The following is a 20,706-nucleotide window of genomic DNA, read 5'->3' as shown; positions in this document are numbered from 1 at the left end:
TTAACCAAATGAATGACTCTGCAAACATCAGAAATGTAAACTTCTATTAAGATTTAAAAATGTTTGTAGGCTGTAACCTTACACTGTAATGTACATTATTCTCTGAACCCGATTTATCAGGAAAATTTTATTTATTATTTGTTCATATTCTTTTTCATTTAGTGGAAAATAAATGAAACTCTTAAAGAAATGGAAGAGAAAAAGAATGAAGTAGCCAAGCTCCAGGACCAAGAAAAAGCACTCTATGCTGGTTTCCAAACAGCACTTGGAGAAAACAATAAATTTGCTAATTTTCTTATGAAAGTACTAAAGAAGAGGATTAAGCGGGTGAAGAAAAAAGAGGTCGAAGGAGATGTCGGTTTGTATTTCTTTCTTATATATGATTCTATTTTTTCTCTAGCATGAAATAGAGAAATAACTAAGGGACATATTACACACTTTTTCTTTTTTTTTTTTTTTCACTACAACATAGACAGTGTAGAGGCACTGTGGGGTTCCAGAGGAGAGGATATAAACCTTTAGGTCTCTAACCATCAGAAGTGTGTGTGCATATGGTATGAGATAGCATAGGGTAGTTTCATTTAACAAGCACTTCTTTTCATGTTTACTTGACACCTGTGTATCTTTCATAAAATTTCTCGTCATGTCTTTTGCCCATGTTTGAATACAGTTGCTTGCTTTTGTACTGTTGAGTTTTGAGAACTCTATGTGTTATATCCACTAGTCCTTTGTCAAATATGTGATTTGCAAATATTTTCTAGTCTGTAGCTTGGTTTTTCATTATCTGAATAGGGTCATTTGCAGGGCAATAGTTTTGAATTTTGTCAATGTTCAATTTGTCATTTTTTCCTCTCTTGGGTTTTGTTTTGTTGTCAAGTCTAAGAATTCTTTGCTTAGCCCTGGGTCCCAAAGATTTTCTTTTTTTTTTCCTAAAGGTTTTATAGTTTTGATGCATTTGGAGTTAAGTTTTTTTATAAGGTAGGAGATTTAGGTCAAGGCTTTTGTTTTCTCCTAGGAATGTCCAGTATTTTTTAGCACCATTTGTTGAAAAGGCTGTCTCTCTTCCATTGGATTGCCTTTATCTTTGTCAAAAATCATTTGAGCCTATTTGTGTGGACCTATTTATGTGTTTTTTTTCTTTTTAATTCTGTTCTGTTGATCTATGTGTCTATCTCTTCACCAATACTATGGTCTTGAGTATGGTGAAGTGAAGTCGCTCAGTCGTGTCTGACTCTTTGTGACCCCATGGACTGTAGCCTACCAGGCTCCTCCCTCCATGGGATTCTCCAGGCAAGAGTACTGGAGTGGGTTGCCATTTCCTTCTCCAGGGGATCTTCCCGACCCAGGGATCGAACTCAGGTCTCCAGCATTCCAGGCAGATGCTTTAACCTCTGAGCCATTGGTTTGTAAAATCAGGTAGACTAATTCCTCCCACTATTATTCTTTTTAAAAATCGCATTAGCTATTCTGGTTCCTTTATATTTCCATGTTTATTTTTTTTTTATATATATCTACAAAAGATATCGTTGGAATTCTGACAGCAATTGTGTTAAACCTCTATCAGTTTGGGGAGAATTAGTGTGCTTCCTATATTGAGTCTTCCAATGCATGAACAAGGTATGTATTTATTTAAAGCTTTGATTTGTCATCAACACTGTGTAGTTTTCAACACACAATTCATGTTCATGTTTTACCCCCAAAGTACTTCCTTTTTGTTTTTTGAGTAATTTGTTTTTAATCTTGGTGTCCACATATCCATACTAGTATATAGAAATACGGTTGCTTTGGGGATATTTATCTTGTATCTTGTAACCTGACTTATTCTAGGAGTTTTTGATTGATTCCTTGGGAATTTCTAGCTCTAAAGGGCAGTTTTATTCTTAGTCTGTATGCCAATTGCCATTTCTTGCCTTATTGCCCTGGTTAGAATATTCAGTACTATCTTGAAATAGAGTGCTAAGAACAGGCATCCTTGCCTTAGCCCAATCTTAGGGGGAAAGCAGTCAGTCTTTCACTATCAGGTATGCTGCCTATACCATTAAAACCACCTGTGGGTGTTTCTTGGATACTTTTTACCAAGTTCAGGAAGGTCTCTTCTGTTTTGTTTTTCATGAATGAGTTTGAATTTTATCAGATTTTTTACTGCATTGATGATTATGTGACCTTTTTTTTTTTCTTTAACCTGTTAAGATGGTGGATTATATTGGCTGATTACTAATTACAAAACTAGGCTAGCATTCTGAAATGTTGGCTTCCTGGGTAGCTCAAATAGCAAAGAATCTGCCTGCAATGCAGGAGACCTGGGTTCAATCCCTGGGTTGGGAAGATCCCCTGGAGAAGAGCATGGTAACCCACTCAGTATTCTTCCCTGGAGAAGAGGAGCCTGAGGGGCTACAGTCCATGGAGTCACAAAGAATCAGACAGGTCTGAGTGACTAACACTTTCACTTCCTGGTATAACGTAAAATTCTTTTTATGTATTGTTGAATTCTGTTTGCTAATATTAAGAAATTTTATGGGAGGAGAACAAGCTGGCAGAGGAGTAGGTGGACATGGAGTGCATCTCTCTCCATGGATACATCAGGAATACACCTTCAGACACAGAAGTGCATGCAGAACACCAGCTGAGAGCGGACAGGAGTTACTTGACCAGAGGAAAAGAATATATAGAACCACGCAAAACTCAGTAGGACAAAGCAACTGGGGGAAAAACAGGAGTTTTGGTAGGACTGGACCTGCCCTCGGCAGGTGGGGGAACTGAAGCTGGGGTCCGATCCCCACATCGGGGCAATTGTCTGAGTCAGAGGAGAAACATTTAAGGCTGAGAGTGAAACAGCTGATCTGTGGCAGCCTAACTGGAATGAGACTCAGACAGACCTTGCCGTAGCCATACATACCCTGGACAGGAATGCTGGTCCCCTGGAAGGCACAGGGGCTGGGAGCTGGAGTTTGGGGAGTGTGGAGCGATCCCAGGATGAGGTCTGCTGTTGATTGTGTAGAGATGGATCCAGGGGAGGTGAGGGAGGAGATTGTGATGGGAAATGCCTGTGGAGGAAAGCCGGGCAGCCACCTAAGCAAGGCGATACTGCTTAGTCATGTGTAGGGAGTGGAGCCATCACTATAGCCTCTCTCTCCGCACAGGCCAGCATCAGCAGCTGAACAACAGAGAGGCTGGCTCATCAAATGCCTGAGGCACTGCACTACAGAGTAGGACCCCACCCAGGGTGCCCCTTTAAGTGCCTGACGTGCCAATCTACAGACTAGGACCCCAGCCAGGGGGTCCCCTCTATATGTCTGATGCTCCAAACAACAGAGAAGGACCCCAGGTAAGGGAGCCCTCTAAGTGCCTGAATGGGCAGAGTTAAGGAGAAAGCCTGGCCAAAGAGGCCTTCTGATCACTAGCTACAAGAGGCTCAAAAAAAGGCTCTGATAGGACCACAACTCCCGTGGCCGAGGCAGTCCATGTCCCTGCACACTTGGCACTGCCAGGGTCCCTGCAAACCAAGCAGCTGCACCACCTTCACACTCAACTCTCACGGGGGCAGAGCTGCCACAGGCAAAAAAAAAAAAATGTCTTGTGTCTATGCATACAGGGTCGCTTCAGTAGTGTCTGATTCTTTGCAACCCTGTAGACTATGGCCTGCCAGGTTTCTCTGTCAGGGAGGGGGGTTCTCCAGGCAAGAATACTGGAGTGTATTGACCAATACTGCTTGCCATACCCTACTAGAGCACTATATTTCCTGCTGCCCTGGCCATCAACCTCCCTGAGTACCTGGTGCTGCCCGAACCTCTGTAACCCAAACAGCTGCACCAGCTCCACACCTGGCCCTCACAGGGGCAAACCTAAGTCCTCTAGGGCAGCCTCAGGAGCAAACCCCAGTGGACGAGCCACATGCAGAAGTGGAGATAAAACCACAGTTGAAACCAAGGGGCAGTGTGGCTAAGGAAGAAGGCCCAAAATCTTCCCATCAGCTGTACAAGCTGCAGGTTAAATCCACATGGTCAACTAGGCAGACTCTGTTGATGGAATATATGAAAGGTCATTGAGAGCTCCCACAAAAGAAAATGTACAAGTTCTGATAGCTGTGGACATTGGAGGCAAGAACACATAGGAGTAGGACCAGATTAGAATCTGAGCTGCCCCCACAGCAGGTCCAGAGATCAGCACAGCGTTGGAGGGCATCCTAGGGAGGTGAGGTGGACTGTGACTCCCAGCAAGGGAAAGGACTCTGATAGCAGTGACTCAAGGAAAACATTTATTATTCTTATGTTTTGACTTTCTCTGTAGATTCTTTTGGATTTTTTTCCCTTTATTCTCTCCACCTGTTGTAGTTGTTGATTTTATTGGCACTATGAAATCTAATTAAGCTTTTGAGCCTGTTTTTTTTCTCAGTCACATATTTTATTTCTGTTATAAACCTCTGCCTCTACACTGGGCTTTTGCAGTTATGTGGAGTTTTCCTTTTTTTCCTCTCTTTTTTTATTTTTAATTTTTTAAAGCCTATTACATTTATTCCTTTGTTTGCCTTTCCTACTGTTCTTTTCCCCTTGCAGTCAACCTTTAATGTATATACATCTTCTTCACCTACCTCTGTTTAACTTTGCATATCTATTCTTTCTTTCTTTTCTTTCTTTCCTTTACTCTCAACATTTTGTCAGTTTTATTTTCATTGCTTTATTCCCCAGTTGGCAGCTTGCTTTAGTTTTGTTTTCCAGTTTTTGCTTTAATTAGTTTTGTCTTTATAGATATAATTTTTGGTTTTCTTTGTTTGCCAGGTCAATCTACTGTACTTTATTTTTGTTGGACTGTTCTGATTTTGCTTATGGGTGTATATGTATATGTGTATATTCAGTCACACTTTTTATTGTTGCTATACACCTCTGCCTCTACATTGGGCTTTTGCAGTTCTGTGAAGTTTTCCTTTTTTCTTTCTTCTTCCATTTTCCTTCTCTTCTCTTTTTTATAATTTTAATTTTTTAAAAAACCTATTATTTTTTTTTACATTTATTCCTTTGTTTGCCTTTCCTACTGTTCTTTTCCCCATGCAGTTTAATCTTTAATGTATATAAGTCTTCTTCATTTACCTCTGTTTAACTTTGCATATCTATTCTTTCTTTCCTTTCCTCTCAATATATTTGTTAGTTTTGTTTTCAATGCTTTATTCCCCACTTGGCACCTTGCTTTAGTTTTGTTTTCCAGTTTGTGCTTTAGTTAGTTTTGTTCTTAACTGGTAAATATAAATTTTGATTTACCTTGTTCGCCGGACCAATCTACTGCACTTTATTTTTGTTGGACATTTTTTACTTTGCTCATGGGTGTATATGTATATGTATGTATTCCATGATTTTAATTATTATTTGCCTGATTTTGTAACTGCCATTTGTCTGGGGTTCATCTTTGGTTTCTCATTTTTGGATATTTGTTTTAATCTCATTTAATGCCATACCAAACCACGTGTAGAAACTTTGTTCCTGACCAGAGATCAAGCCCTGATGAGCCTTTGGAGTGGGAGCACTGACTCCAAACACCTAGACCACCAGAGAACTAACCCTAAGGAGTATCAAATAGTGAGAACTCACAAAAGAAACCACTTGAATACAAGACCTGCCATCACCCAGTCACCAGTAGCACCCTGTGTAGGACACCTCATCTAAACAACAAAGAAAATGAAAATACAAACCAAATAATCAGCAGACAGGATTACCACCTCACTCAGCCTTGCCCATCAGAGGAAAAACAAACAACCAAACAAAAAATCAGCACAAATCTCACCCTATACGAAGCTCACACAAACCACTGGACCAAGCTTAGGAGGGCAGAAACCAAAAGGAAGAAAGAATTCAACCTTGAAACCTGGCAAAAGAAGACCTCAAACACAATAAGTTAAAAAAAAATGACAAAAAGGCATAGAAATACTACACAAATGAAGGAACAAGATAGAAACACTGAAGTCCAAATAAATGAAGAGGAAATAGGCAAACTACCTGAAAAAGAATTCACAATAATGATGGTAAAGATGATCAAAAACCTTGAAAACAAAATGGAGAAAATGCAAGAATCAATTAACAAAGACCTAGAAGAATTTAAGAATAAACATACAGAGACAAAGGACACTATGACTGAAATGAAAAATACTCTAGAAGAATAGCAGAGTATCTGAAGCAAAAGAACGAATCAGTGAGCTGGAAGATAAAATGGTGGAAATAATTTCTGAAGAGCAGAATAAAGTAAAAAGAATGAACTGAGGATAGTCTCAGAGACCTCTGGGACAATATCAAATGCACCAAAGTTTGAAGTATAGAAAAAAAGAAAAGGTATGAAATTTTTGAAAAGACTATAGTTGAAAATTTCCCCAACATGGAAAAGGAAATAGTCAATCAAGTCCAAGAGGCCACAAAGAGTCCCATACAGGAAAAACCGAAGGAGAAACATGCCAAGACACATACTAATCAAACTAACAATGACTAAACACAAAGAAAGAATATTAAAAGCAGCAAGGGAGAAGCAACAAGTAAGATACAAGGGAAACCCCATACGCTTAATAGCTGATCTTTAAGCAGAAACTCTGCAGGCCAGAAGGGAATGGCAAGATATATTTAAAGTACTGAAAGGGAAAAAACTGCAACCAAGATTACTGTACTTGGCAAGGATCTCATTCAAAATTAAAAGATAAATAAAAAGCTTTTCAGACAAGCAAAAGTTAAGAGAATTCAGTACCACCAAACCAGCTTTACAACAAATGTTAAAGGGACTTCTATAGTCAAGAAATACAAGAGAAGAAAATAGATCTACAAAATCAACCCCAAACATTTAAGAAAATGGCAATAGGAACATATATATCAATAATTACTTAAAATGTAAATGGATTAAATGCTCCAGCCAAAAGACACACACTGGCCGAATGGATACAAAAACAAGACCCATATAAATGCTGTCTACAAGAAACCCACTTCAGACCTCAAGACACATATAGACTGAAAGTGAGAGGATGGAAAAATATATTCCATGCAAATGGAAAGCAAAAGAAAGCTGGGGTAGCAATCCTCATATAAGACAAATAGACCTTAAAGAAGATTACAAGAGATAAGGAAGGACACCCCATAATGATCAAGGATCAATTCAAGAGGAAGACATAACAATTGTAAATACCTATGCACCCAACATAGGTGCACCTCAATACATAAGACAAACACTAACAGACATAAAAGGAGAAATTGACCGTAACACAATAACAGTAGGAGACTTTAACACCCCACTCACACCAATGGACAGATCATCAAAACAGAAAATTAATAAGGAAACACAAGTCTTAGATGATACATTAGATGAGATGGATCTCACTGATATCTTCAGGACATTCCATCCAAATTCAGAAGAATACACCTTCTTCTCAAGTGCCCGTGGAACTTTCTCCAGGACAGATCACATCTTGGGTAACAAATCAAACCTCAGTAAAATTTAAGAAAATTGAAATCATATCAAGCATCTTCTCTGACCACAATGCTATGATTTGTAAGATATCAATTACAAGAAAAAAACTGTAAGAAACACAAACACATGGATGTTAAACAACACATTTCTAAATAACCAACATGTTACTGAAGAAATCAAAAGGGAAATGAAGAAAATTCTAGAAAAAAATGACAATGAAAACACAACAACTCAAAACCTAGGGGATGCAGCAAAAGCAGTTCTAAGAGGGAAGTTTTTAGCAATACAATCCTGCCTCAAGAAGCAAGAAAAAAATCAAATAGACATCCTAACTTTACACCCAAAACAACTGGAAATAGGAGAACAACAACAGCAACAAACCAAAAATTAGTAGAAGGAAAGAAATCATAAAGATCCGAGCAGAAATAAATGAAAAACAAATGAAAGAAACAATTGTAAAGATTAATAAAACTAAAAGCTGGTTCTTTCAGAAGATCAACAAAATTGACAAGCCTTTAGTCAGACTCATCAAGAAAAAAAGAGAGAAGAATCAAATCAACAAAATTAGAAATGAAAAAGGAGAGGTTACAACAAACATTGCAGAAATACAAAGGATTATGAGAAACTATTATGAACAACTATATGGCAATAAAATGGATAACCTGGAAGAAATGGACAGATTCTTAGAAAAGTTCAATCTTCCAAGACTGAACCAGGAAGAAATAGAAATTATGAACAATCCAATTGCAAGCACTGAAATTGAAGCTGTGATCAAAAATCTCCCCCCAAACAAAAGCCCAGGACAGGGAAATTGTATGAAACATTTAGAGAAGAGCTAATGCCTATCCTCTAAAACTCTTTCAAAAAATTGCAGAGGAAGACTTCCAAACTCATTCTATGAGGCCACCTTCACCCTGATACCAAACCCAGACAAACACAACACAAAAAGAGAAAACTACAGGCCAATATCACTGATGAACATAGATGAAAAAGTCCTCAACAAAATTTTAGCAAACAGAATTCAGTAGCACACCAAGAAGCTCATACACCATGATCAAGTTGGGTTTATTCCAGGAATGCAAGGATTCTTCAGTATATGAAAATCAATATGATACCCCATATTAACAAATTGAAAGATAGAAACCATATGATAATCTCAACATATGCAGAGAAAACCTTTGACAAAATTCAGCACCGATTTATGATTAAAACTCTTTAAAAAATGGTCATAGAAGGAATCTACCTCAACATGGTAAAGGCCATATATGATAAGCCTACAGCAAACATTATTCTCAATGGTGAAAAACTGAAAGCGTTCCCCCTAACGTCAGGAACAAGACAAAGGTGTCCACTCTCACCACTATTATTCAACATAGTTCTGGAAATTCTAGCTACAGCAGTCAGAGAAGAAAAAGAAATAAAAGGAACCCAGATAGGAAAAGAAGTAAAGCTCACACTGGTTGCAGATGACATGATACTATACATAGGAAACCCTAAAGACGGTATCAGAAAATTACTATAGCTTATCAGTGAAGTTAGCAAAGTTACAGGATACAAAATCAATAGATAGAAATCACTTGCATTTCTAGGAATATTCAGTATCTAGGGATAAACTTACCTAAAGAGACAAAAGAACTGTATACAGAAAATTATAAGACACTAATGAAAGAAAGATGACATAAACAGATGGAGAGATATTCCATGTTCCTGGGTAGAAAGAATCAATATTTTGAACATGACTATACTACCAAATGCAGTCTACAAATTCAATGTGATCCCTATCAAATCAGCAATGGCATTTTTCACAGAAATGGAACAAAAAGTTTCACAATTCATACAGAAAAACAAAAGACCCTGAATAGCCAAAGCAGTCTTGAGAAGGAAGAATGGTGCTGGAGGAATCAACCTTCCTGACTTCAGATTATACTACAAAGCTACAGTCATCAAGACAGTATGGTACTGGCAGAAAAACAAATATAGACCAGTGGAACAAGATAGAAAGCCCAGAAATAAACCCATGCATACCTTATTTTTGACAAAGGAGACAAGAATATACAATGGGGCAAAGACAGCCTCTTCAATAAATGGTGCTGGGAAAACTGGACAGCTACATGTAAAACAATAAAATTAGAACACGTCCTAACACCATATACAAAGATAAAGTCAAAATGGGTTAAAGACATAAATGTAAGACAAGAAACTATAAAATTCTTAGAAGAAAACATAGGCAGAACACGTGATGACATAAGTCAAAGCAAGGTCCTCTGTAACCCACCTCCTAGAGTCATGGAAATAAAAACAAAAGTAAGCAAGTGGGACCTGATTAAACTTAAAAGCTTTGCACAGCAAAGGAAACTATAATCAAGGGGAAAAGACAACCCTCAGAATGGGAGAAAGTAATAGTAAATGAAACAATTGACAAAGGATTAATTTCCAAAAATACAAGCAGCTCATACAACTCAATGCCAGAAAAGCAAACAACCCAATCAAAAAGTGGGGAAAAGACCTAAACAGACATTTCTCCAAAGAAGACATACAGATCACTAACAAACACATGAAAAGATGCTCAACATTGCTCATTATTAGAGAAATGCAAATCAAAACTACAATGAGATACCACCTTACATCAGTCAGAATGGCCATCATCAAAAAGTCTACAAATATAAATGCTGGAGAGGGTATGGAGAAAAGGGACCACTCTTGCACTATTGGGAATGTAAATTGATACAGCCGCTATGGAAGACAGTATGGAGATTCCTTAAAAACGTGGAATAAAACCACTATATGACTCAGCAACCCCACTCCTAGGCATATACTCTGAGGAAACCAAAATTGAAAGAGACACATGTATCCCAATGCTCATTGCAGCACTATTTACAATAGCTAGAACATGGAAGCAACCTAGATGTCCATCAACAGATGAATGGATAAAGAAGTCATGGTACATTTACATAATGGAATATTACTCAGCCATAAAAAAGGAACACATTTGAGTCCGTTCTGATGAGGTGGATGAACCTAGAACCTATTATACAGAGTGAAGTGAGTCAGAAAGATAATGTATTCTAATGCACATATACAGAATCTAGAAAAATGGTACTGAAGAGTTTATTCACAGGGTAACAATGGGGAGACAGACAGAGAATAGACTTATGGACATGGGGAGAGGGGAGGATAGGATGAGATGTATGGAGAGAGTAACATGGAAACTTATGTTACCATATGTAAAATAGCCAATGGGAATTTGCTCTATGGCTCAGGAAACTCAAACAGGGGCTCTGTATCAATCTAGAGGGGTGGGATGGGGAGGGATATGGGAGGGAGGTTCAAAAGGGAGGGGATCTATGTATGCCTATGGCTGGATGAGATGGCTGGATGGCATCATTGACTCGACGGATGTGAGTCTGAGTGAACTCCGGGAGTTGGTGATGGACAGGGAGGCCTGGTGTGCTGCGATTCATGGGGTCACAAAGAGTCAGACACGACTGAGTGACTGAACTGAACTGAACTGATGGCTGATTCATGTGGAGGTTTGGTAGAAAACAACAAAATTCTATAAACCAATTATCCTTCAATAAAACATAAATGAAAAAAATTTATGTCTATATTCATGAGGATCACTATACTGTCTTTATACTATATTTGGTTTTGAGTATCAGGAGAATACTAGCTTCAAAATATGAATTGGGAAGTCTTCTCCCCTTTTTTGGTGAAGGAAATGGCAACCCACTCCAGTATTCTTAACTGGAGAATTCCATGGATAGAGGAGCCTGGTAGGCTATAGTCCATCTGGTCACAAAGGGTTGGGTGTGACTTAGCAACTAAGCAACTCCCCTTTCTGATTTTTCTGGAAGATACTGTATAGAATTTATGGCAATTCTTTAAATGTTTGGTAGAGTTCTCCAGTGAAACTATTTGGACCAATAGTTTTCTTCAAAGTAGTCTTACAATTAGAATTTCAGTGTTCTTAATACAGAACTATTCACATTATCTCCTTTATATTGGGTGGGTTGTGGTAATTTGCATTTTTTGTGGAATTGGTCTGTTTCATTTAAGTTGCCAAATTTATGTGCATAGAGATGCTCATTGTATTTCTTTGCTGTCCTTTTAATATCTGCATGGTCTTTAGTAATAGTGTCTGTTGCATTCTAGATATTGGTACCTTGTTTCTTATATTCCCTTTTTTTTTTTTTTTTGCAGTTTTATTAGAGGTTTGTCAATTCAACTGATTTTTTTGAGAACAAGTCAGCTCTTTGTATAAGTGATTTTCTCTGTTTACTGCTGTCCATTTTATTGCTTTCTGTTCTTATCATTACTGTTACCTTCCTTCGGCTTGCTTTGGGTTTATTTTGTACTCCTGTTTTTTAGGTTTTCAGGTGTGAGCTTAAATCACTGAATTGACAATTTATTCTCTTTTCTAATTTAGTACTATAAATTTCTCTCTCAGCACTGCTCTAGTTGTATTCTACAAAACTTGAAGTTAATTTTCATTTACACTCAGGACAGTGTAGTTTTAAAATTTACATCATGACTTCTGGATTCCATGGATTATATAGAAGTGTGTTGTTTAGGTCCAGGTGTTTTGAGATTTTCCTGTTATCTTTCTGTTATTGACTTCTGGTTTGATCCAGTTGTGGTCAGAGAACACATTTTGTGTGATTTCAGTTCTTTTTTAGTTGTTGAGATTTGTTTTACGGTCTGACATATCTATCTTGGTGTTATGTTCTGTGAGCACTTGCGAAGAATGTATTGTACTGTTTTGTGTGACATGTTCTATTACTGTCAGTAAGATCCTGTTGATTGATGGTATTGCTCAAGTCTTCTATATCCTTGTTGATTTTCTGTATGGTTGTTGCATCAAATGTTGAGTTGAGGTGTGGAGGTCTCCAAATGCATTCATGGATTTATCTATTTCTCCTTTCATTTTTATCAGTTTTTACTTCCCGCATTTCTGTTGTTTTACGCATACACTGTTAAGATTTCTATGTTTTCTTGATAAATTGGCATATTTATCATTATTTAATGTCTTTCTCTGTCTTGGGTAATTTTCCTTGCTCTGAAGTCCATTTTATCCTATATTATTATAGTCATTTCTGCTTTGCTTTTATTAATAGTTGTATGATATATCTTTTCCCTCCTTTTAATTTCAGCTTGACTATATAGTTCCATTAGAAGTCAATTTCTGGTAGCATGTGGCTGAATAATGTTTTTCATCCACTCTGTCTTTTAATTGGTGTATCGAACCACTTATATTTGATCTATTAGGGTTTAAGTCTGCCATTTTATATCTGTTTTGTCTTTTTTCTTTTTCCTACCTTCCTGTGGGTTAGTTGAACATTTTTTAGGATTCCATTTTATTTTCTCTAGCACTTTTTACAGTAGTCATGTATGGATGTGAGAACTGGACTATAAAGTAAGCTGAGTGCTGAAAAATTGATGCTTTTGAACTGTGGTGTTAGAGAAGACTCTTGAGTCCCTTGGACTGCAAGGAGATCCAACCAGTCCATCCTAAAGGAAATCAGTCCTGAATATTCATTGGAAGGACTGATGTTGAAGCTGAAACTCCAATACTTTGGCCACTTGGTGTGATGAACTGACTCTTTTGAAAAGACCCTGATGCTGGGAAAGATTGAAGGCAGGAGGAGAAGGGGATGACAGAGGATGAGATGGTTGGATGGCATCACCAACTCAGTGGAAATGAGTTTGAGTAAACTCTGGGAGTTGGTGATGGACAGGGAGGCCTGGCGTGCTGCAGTTCATGGGGTCGCAAAGAGTTGGACACAACTGAGTGACTGAACTGAACTGAACACTTTTTAATGTATCTCTTTGTGTAACTTTTTTAGTGGTTGTGCTCTTTCTCTCTCTCTCTCTCTCTATATATATATATACATATTCATTATTTATCCCAGTCCACCAGTGTCATCATTTTACCAATTTAAGTCAAGTCTAGAATCCTTGCCTACCTCTATATCCCAGTTTCTTCCTCATCTATCATATGATTGTCTTAAATATTTCCTCTGCATACATCTGGAACCATATCAGACAATGTTATAATTTTTGCTTCAATTATCAAACATAATTTAAGCACTTGGAGGAAAGCCTACCCATATAGGCTTTATCCATATTTTTATTCAAAATTTCCTTTTTTAAAAAAGAAAAAATTCCCTCTGCTTAAAGAGTTTCCTTTATCCATTCTTTTAGGGAGGGTATACAGTGGCAATTTAAAAATTTTTTCCCATAATCTAAGTATGTCTTGATTTCCCCTTTTTCTGAAAGCCATGTTCATTGGATATAGTGTTCTAGGTTGATATTTCTTTCAACATTTGAAAAATACTGTGCCACTTCCTTCTGGCCACCGTGGTTTCTGCTGAGAAACCCTCTGATATTCAAATTGCTTATCCTCTGTAAGTGAAGAATCACTTTTCTTTCTTTGCTTTCAGTATTTTTTTCTCTTTAGTTTTCAGAAGTTTGACTGTTACGTGATTTAGTGTCGATTTTGGAATTATCCTCTTTGGAATACATTCAGGTTCTTTAATCTGTAGGTTTATGTACTTTGCCCAATTTGGGAAGTTTTCAGCCATTATTTCTTCAAGTCCTTTTAAAGACCTTCTCTTTTCTGACTCCTTCATGGCACTCTGATGCCATGACTGTTAGACTTTTCATTATGATCCCATTGGCCCCTGAGGCTCTGGGGTTTGGGTTTTGTTTGTTTCAGTTTGTTTTCTTTTTATGGTTCAGATTGACTAATTCCTATTTTTCTATCTTCAAGTTCATGGATTCATTTTTCTGTCCCTTCTATTCTACTGTTGACCCCATCCCTTAGTTTTCATCATTGTATTTTTCAGTTCTAAAATTTCCATTTACTTTTTCCTTATATAAATAAAAAGCCTGAGACTTTATATCTTTGCTTCAAGTGTGTTCATAATTGCTCACTGAAGCATTTTCATCCTGCATGTTTAAAATGCTTCGTCAGATAATTCTGTTTCTGTCATCTTGGTGTTAACATTTATTGATTGTCTTTTTTCATTCAGTTAGGGAGCTTTCTGGTTCTTGGTATGATTTTCAGCTAAAACCTGGAAACTTTCATATTATGTATTAGACTCTGTATCTTACTTAAATCTTCTGGTTTACTTGGCTTTCTCTAACACTGTTCTGCCAGAGGAAGGAATGGGTGCCTCCTCCTTATTGCCAGGTTTGAGGTACTCACATTTTATTGTCACCGAAGGGAAGGGAGATTTCTTTGTTACTTCTGTGTGCAGATGGGAGGGCTAGCTCCTCAGAGAGTCTCTACTGACAACATGGTGGGGAAGGCCTTGGCACCTCTGGGCAATGGTAGAAGTCCTGACTCCCCACCAGGCCTCTTCTGACACCACCTCTGCAGGGAGGGTGAGGGTGAATAGAATCTTATTACTGCCATCTGAGAATGCAGGTCCAGACTGTGATGGCCACAGACATCTTGGTAAGGGGACTGGTTACCCTCAGAAAGAATAAATATCTTGACTCTTTACTTGACATTTTCTGACACCATCCTAGTTGGCATGGTGGGGTGCCTTATTACAGCCTGGCAAGGGTATATTCTGTGAGCACTTGCAAATAATGTACATCGTACTGTTTTATGTGAAATGTTTTGGCTTGTCTAGGCTCCATTAGGCCTTTGCCAATGTGGGTGTGAGTGGGACCACAGTATTTTTGTGTAGTGATTCTTCGAGTTTTCTGTGTTGCTAATCTGCCTCTTTCTGGTCATTTGGCTGGAGAGAGCAGGTTCTGATTGGGCCTTCCTGTGTCCCTACCGGTTGGTATTTAAGGTTAGACTGACTTAGTCTTCTTCACCTCAGAGATATATATGGCAAAAAGAAAATCCAGGGAAATCACCACAGTGTTGTTCCTCAGGATTCGAAGGGCATAGTAGACCTGCCTCCTTCTTTCCACTTCTCAGAGTTTTCTTGTGTTCATTTTATATTTAATGTCCAGGGGCTTTAGCTGTATTTAGTGGGAAGAATAGGGAAAGTAGATCTACTTCATCTTCCTGAAAGCAGACGTCTATTTTAAAGCCTAATTGTAAACGTTGTTGATTTATTTCATAAGGTGGTACAGATCACTAATTTTAAGAGACATCTTAATTTAAGAAGTTTTCTAGTGAGTATGAGATCCACTTATCTTTATATTTTTTGATGTTCCATAAAATAGAAACTGTTAATTGTTCATACATGAACTCAAAGTGTTTTAAAAGAAAATGGAGTAGAGTTGAGTGAAAGAGGCATACAATCCTTATCTAAAATTCTTGGGAACAGATATATTTTAGTATTCAAAAAATTTATAGTTTATAAAGCATATTAAACATGATATGATATTGTTAAAGAAATAATAATTATTGACACTTGTTAAAGAACAATAAGGCAGACTTTATTCAGGGGACCACTATCATGGGGTTTTATAGTAAGAGAGAGATCAGCTCAACTCTGAATGCAAGGTAAATGGAGACTTGTAGCCAAGGAGTAAGATTGGGGTTAGTTGATGGAAAATACTGACAGGTAGGGTAATTCTTTACTAAACTGACATAACAGGATTTTTGTTGAAGGCAGGCCAGAGTGATAAGATATTAAGGCTAAGCAAAAAGGAATTTAACCAGATATTAAGGGTAGTGAATTTTACTAAACTGACTCAACAGGACTCTTGCTAAAACTCAAGTAAATGGGCCAAGGACAGAGCATGGGTCAAGGACCAGACAGAGGACTCAGAGGAGCCTGACTCAAGTTTGGTTAAAGGAGAGCCTTTGTCAGCTAACAACCCCAACAGGGTTTGGTGCAGAATCTCTAAATCAAACATTTAATATTAATACTTCCACTGTAAGACATGAATATTCACACTAAGTAGGTTAAGTAAAGATTATAACTAGTGTTACTTAGTTCAGAGAAGTTATGAAAATCCTCTCTGTTGTCAGAGCACTATGCTATATAACCAAGGGTGCATTAGGCAGGTCACAGCACAAGCAGCTTGGCAGCTTGGTCTCACCCCTCTCTGACTCGATGCACTGAACTTAATTGCATAACCTTCTGCAGGCACTTGAGTTTGCGGTCCCTGTGTCCTTAACTTTTTAAAATTCTTCTAAAAATATTGAGTAATTTCCTTATTTACCCCTTGTTTTCCTAGTAACTAACTCATTGACAATGATTTATTTTTAAAATCTGGGATTTATCTTAACACAGGAACTTCTCTACTTATTAACAGTGTTTTTCTCTCTCTTTAGATGAAGAGGAGGAAAGTGAAGAATCAAGTGAAGAAGAATCCAGCTTGGAGAGTGATGAGGATGAGTCTGGATCTGAAGATGAGGTTTTTGATGATTCTATCTGCCCAACAAGTAAGTTGGATAAAACCGTGCATTCTTTGTGACGTTTGACTATGGATGATAATATCAAAAAGGTCTTTTTTGGTTTCTCAATTGTCTCATAATATTTAAGGAAAGGTTGGTATAATAAGCATGAAGTATAGTCTAATGAATACTTTTGGGGACTCTTTAGACAATTTACTTCCTATTTCTTGAGGCTGCTATTTATGAGTACCAAATTAAATAATCTGCAGACAATCTATACTTGATTCAGTCATAGATTATGCAGAAAGTTTTATTTTACCGAGAAACAGAAAATTTATATATGTGTATGTACATGTGTGTATTTAAAACTACATATGTGTATTTTTATAAAACTCTCCCTTTTTGCCAAACCATTAAATTTTCATACTTCAAACCTGGTTTTTAAGGGCAATTTTTATGTCTCCTGGAGATTCTTGGCAATTTATATTCAATGTTTTCACTGTCTGAAATGTTCTTACAGTCTTAAGATTCTTATGTGAGTGAAAGTCCGTCAGTCATGTCTGACTCTGCAACCCCACGGACTATACAGTCCATGGAGTTCTCCAGGCCTGAATACTGGAGTGGGTAGCCTTTCCCTTCTCCAGGGGATCTTCCCAACCCAGGGATCGAACGCAGGTTTGCTGCATTGCAGGTGGATTCTTTACCAGCTGAGCCACAAAGGAAGCCCAAGAATACTGGAGTGGGTAGCCTATCCTTTCTCTGGGGATCTTCCCGACCCAGGAATTGAATTAGGATCTCCTTCATTGCAGGCAGAACATCAGTACTAACATCACAGCCACTATCATGATTATTATTATTTTTTTAAAATATTAGCTACGCTGGGTCTCAGTTGCAGCACTGGGGTCTTTGATCTTCGTTTCGGCATGCAGAATCTAGTTCCCTGACCAGGGACTGAACCCAAGCCCCCTGAATTGAGAGCTCAGAGTCTTAGCCACTGAACTGGCAGGGAAGTCTCTATCATAATTATTAATACCATTAATAATTTCTACCTGGAGCCATAAGTGTAGTGAAACCTTATTGGAGTAGATGGACATTAATAATTCTGAAGCCCCAAAGTCTACACTTACTACTGTATTCTCTAACAAATGGAGCTGCTCTTTCATTTTGTCTGTCTTTTCAGATTGTGATATAGGTCTCTTTGAACTGGCCCTTCAACTTCGAGAGAAAAGGCTGGACATTGAAGAGGCTTTAGTTGAAGAAAAAAAAATGATCGATAACCTCAAAAAGGAACATGATACATTGTCCAAAAAAGTATGTTATTCTGCCTTTTTCAGTTCTGTTTATCATCTCCCAACATGCTCCACCTCCTTCTAGCTATAATACTGCTATTTCATGGCAATGGCATGAGTTAGGGCTTATTGTTAGAAGAGAGACATTTCCCATGTTGCATCCATTTACAGACATCTTTGAGGGCCATTGCCCCTTTGATGACTGGAACTTTTTCTAAATCATTGGCCCCCAAACTTTTTTGATTATATACTTCTGGAAGTTTAAAAAAAAAAAAAAAAGGAGCACATATTCCCACAATAAATGTATATTTCTTTAGAAATTATGCCCATAAACTATTGTACTAATTATATTTCATGTATTAGGAAACATTTGCAAGAACAGAAAATAAAAAGAATAAGATAAAAATAAATAGAAATGGAAACTCCATTTTCTTTCTGGACCCCAGTAGAACACTTTGACATTCTGAGGTGTATGCATTCCTTTGGGAGTCCACTAAGCTAAACTTCCGGTACAGTTGTATTGATTTTTTCTGCCATATCTACTCAGTTTCCTCTTAGGTACTCTTTCCTAGAGGAGCATCACTTGATTCATATTCAGAAATGTTTTGGTAGGCTGCTTCTCCACTTGCAAAAAGGAAATGATTTGGAAAACTTGCAAGTATTTTAGGAGATGAGGCATGTACTTTAGAAATACTGTAGTTGGTAATTTCATTACCATAAAGGTCTTTCTTTGCTAATTTATCGAGGTCCTTATGACCAAATGAGATTTGAACCATCCTTACAGAGATACTACAGGCTGAGAGATGATTTTCCTGCAGAAAATAAAAAGGAGATGGGAACACATCCTCTGCATTTTCATTCACAAAATCTCTACAACTCTGGGGTCATAGGGACAATTGAAGAAGTGGTGTGGCTCATGACTTAGCAGAAAGAGAATAATACACACTTCTGGGGAGCAGTCTGGGATCATCTGTTTAATCCAGCCCAACAAGGCAGATCCAGCTCATATTTTTTCTTCCTCCCCAGTGGCTTCATTTATCACCTTGGGTATATATTCACCGAATCCTGTTAACATCTCGCACTTGGGGCTTTCTACAGGTAAAAATTGTGGCAACTAATCTGAATGCAGCAGAGGAGGCTCTGGAGGCTTATCAGCGTGAGAAGCAGCAGCGGCTGAATGAACTGCTGGTTGTGATCCCGCTGAAGCTCCACCAGGTGATGGGGCTGGAGGTTGCCCCTCCCTCTCTGAGCAGAAGAGCCATCACCCTCAGACTTTTCCAGAGAAAGATTCATGGGACACTGGTGGGGAGAAGGGCAGTCCTTGTCTGAGACATCTACTTGCAGAATGACACCCCAGCGTTTCTTACCCCTTCTGAGATTATTATAAAAGCATAATATCAAAACATGTATATTTCCTGGTGGTCATTATGACTTTGAAAGTCGAATTACTTCAAATCTGAAGCAATGAGGAGCCTATGACTTAAAGGAATGGTTTGGAGGTTGAAATCTTCTTGTCTCTTGGACACATGTCACTTTTCACACCTTCTTTAAATAGACGTGGACTAATGGTGTAAGAATTATCTTCCCTTATTCCTTACTTGTTAATGAGGGAGGTTAAGATAAAAGGAAAATACTTTTTTCCCTTTTCTTTGTTCATCTCTATATCCCACTTGAATTACAATTTACATTAAAATGCAGAGATCATATCAGCAAAAGCCCCTTGTAATGTATTTTGTCAGGTAAAGAGAGAAAGCTGTATTTGAGAAGAAAAAACCGAGGAGGATCAGCCTTACATATATCTTGTTTAACCTGATCCAAACTGGATTAACTGTCTGTAGCAGTTTGCCAGATATTCCAGCCCTGAAATATCTGTTCCATCCGTAGGCAGTAGATATCCAGCGTGGTCATTTTGGAAAGATTTGCTGTCCCAGAGGGATGTAATGTGACTTCTTTTTGAAAGCAGCTTCCTGCTCTTACCTTCCTCAGTGGTGAGAGTTAGGAGACCAAAGGTCATGACCTAACAAGGGATAGAAAAAGAAGCACATCCCTTTCTGTGACTTTACATTTAGTTTGGTTTTTGTCTATTCTGATACCAGTTTTGTCATGCTTTTGTAGATAGAGTATGTGCTGTATGGAGAAATACCAAGTGATCTTTCTGGAACTTTGGTCTTTTCCAACCACTCCTTGGGACGACTCCAAGAGCGAATTGTCCAGCTCCACGAGGAAAATTCCAAGCAGCAAAAACTTAACAAAGAATGCCGGGAGAGGCGTAAGCAGCTCATCCGAGAAAAGAGAGAGATGGCCAAAACGATACAGAGTGAGTAGTAAGCCCGTGGCTTACCTAGTAATGTTTATTGATTACAGAGGGAACTGTCAAGTGGTCATCTCCAGCTCTGAACACGGTAGGTCATCGCAGATCCAAACCACTGAGCAGAAATAACACCTTCCCCTTTTTCTACTTGCTCTCTCTCCTGATGCTATCAAAAAGTTACTCTCCTGTTTTAAAAAGGATAAGTCTTTTGTCATAGAAACAATTTCTCACAATTTTTAAAGGTTTTATGTTTAATAAAATGTAGAAAAATGTAAAAAAAAAATGCCCACTACCAAGCTTAAGAAATAAAGCACTGAAGATATAATTGATGGCCTTTCTCTTTCTAGTATTATTCTGCTCTCTCC

General features: G+C 38.0%; 1 protein-coding gene across 1 annotated transcript in view; it reads left to right on the top strand.

Moving 5' to 3' along the window:
- CFAP44 (cilia and flagella associated protein 44) overlaps positions 1-20,706 on the top strand; it is a 126,466-nt gene that overhangs the window by 95,971 nt on the left and 9,789 nt on the right. The window contains exons 27-31 of the mRNA XM_052647342.1: positions 163-358; positions 16,679-16,789; positions 17,922-18,052; positions 19,129-19,245; positions 20,146-20,347. Coding sequence (XP_052503302.1) covers positions 163-358; positions 16,679-16,789; positions 17,922-18,052; positions 19,129-19,245; positions 20,146-20,347 — 757 coding nt within the window. The remainder of the gene's footprint in view (positions 1-162; positions 359-16,678; positions 16,790-17,921; positions 18,053-19,128; positions 19,246-20,145; positions 20,348-20,706) is intronic.

This window comes from Budorcas taxicolor, chromosome 1, assembly GCF_023091745.1.
Source record: "Budorcas taxicolor isolate Tak-1 chromosome 1, Takin1.1, whole genome shotgun sequence".
NCBI lineage: Eukaryota > Metazoa > Chordata > Mammalia > Artiodactyla > Bovidae > Budorcas > Budorcas taxicolor.
The sequence above is the reverse complement of the archived record's forward strand: the minus strand, read 5'-3'. Positions and strand labels throughout refer to the sequence as shown.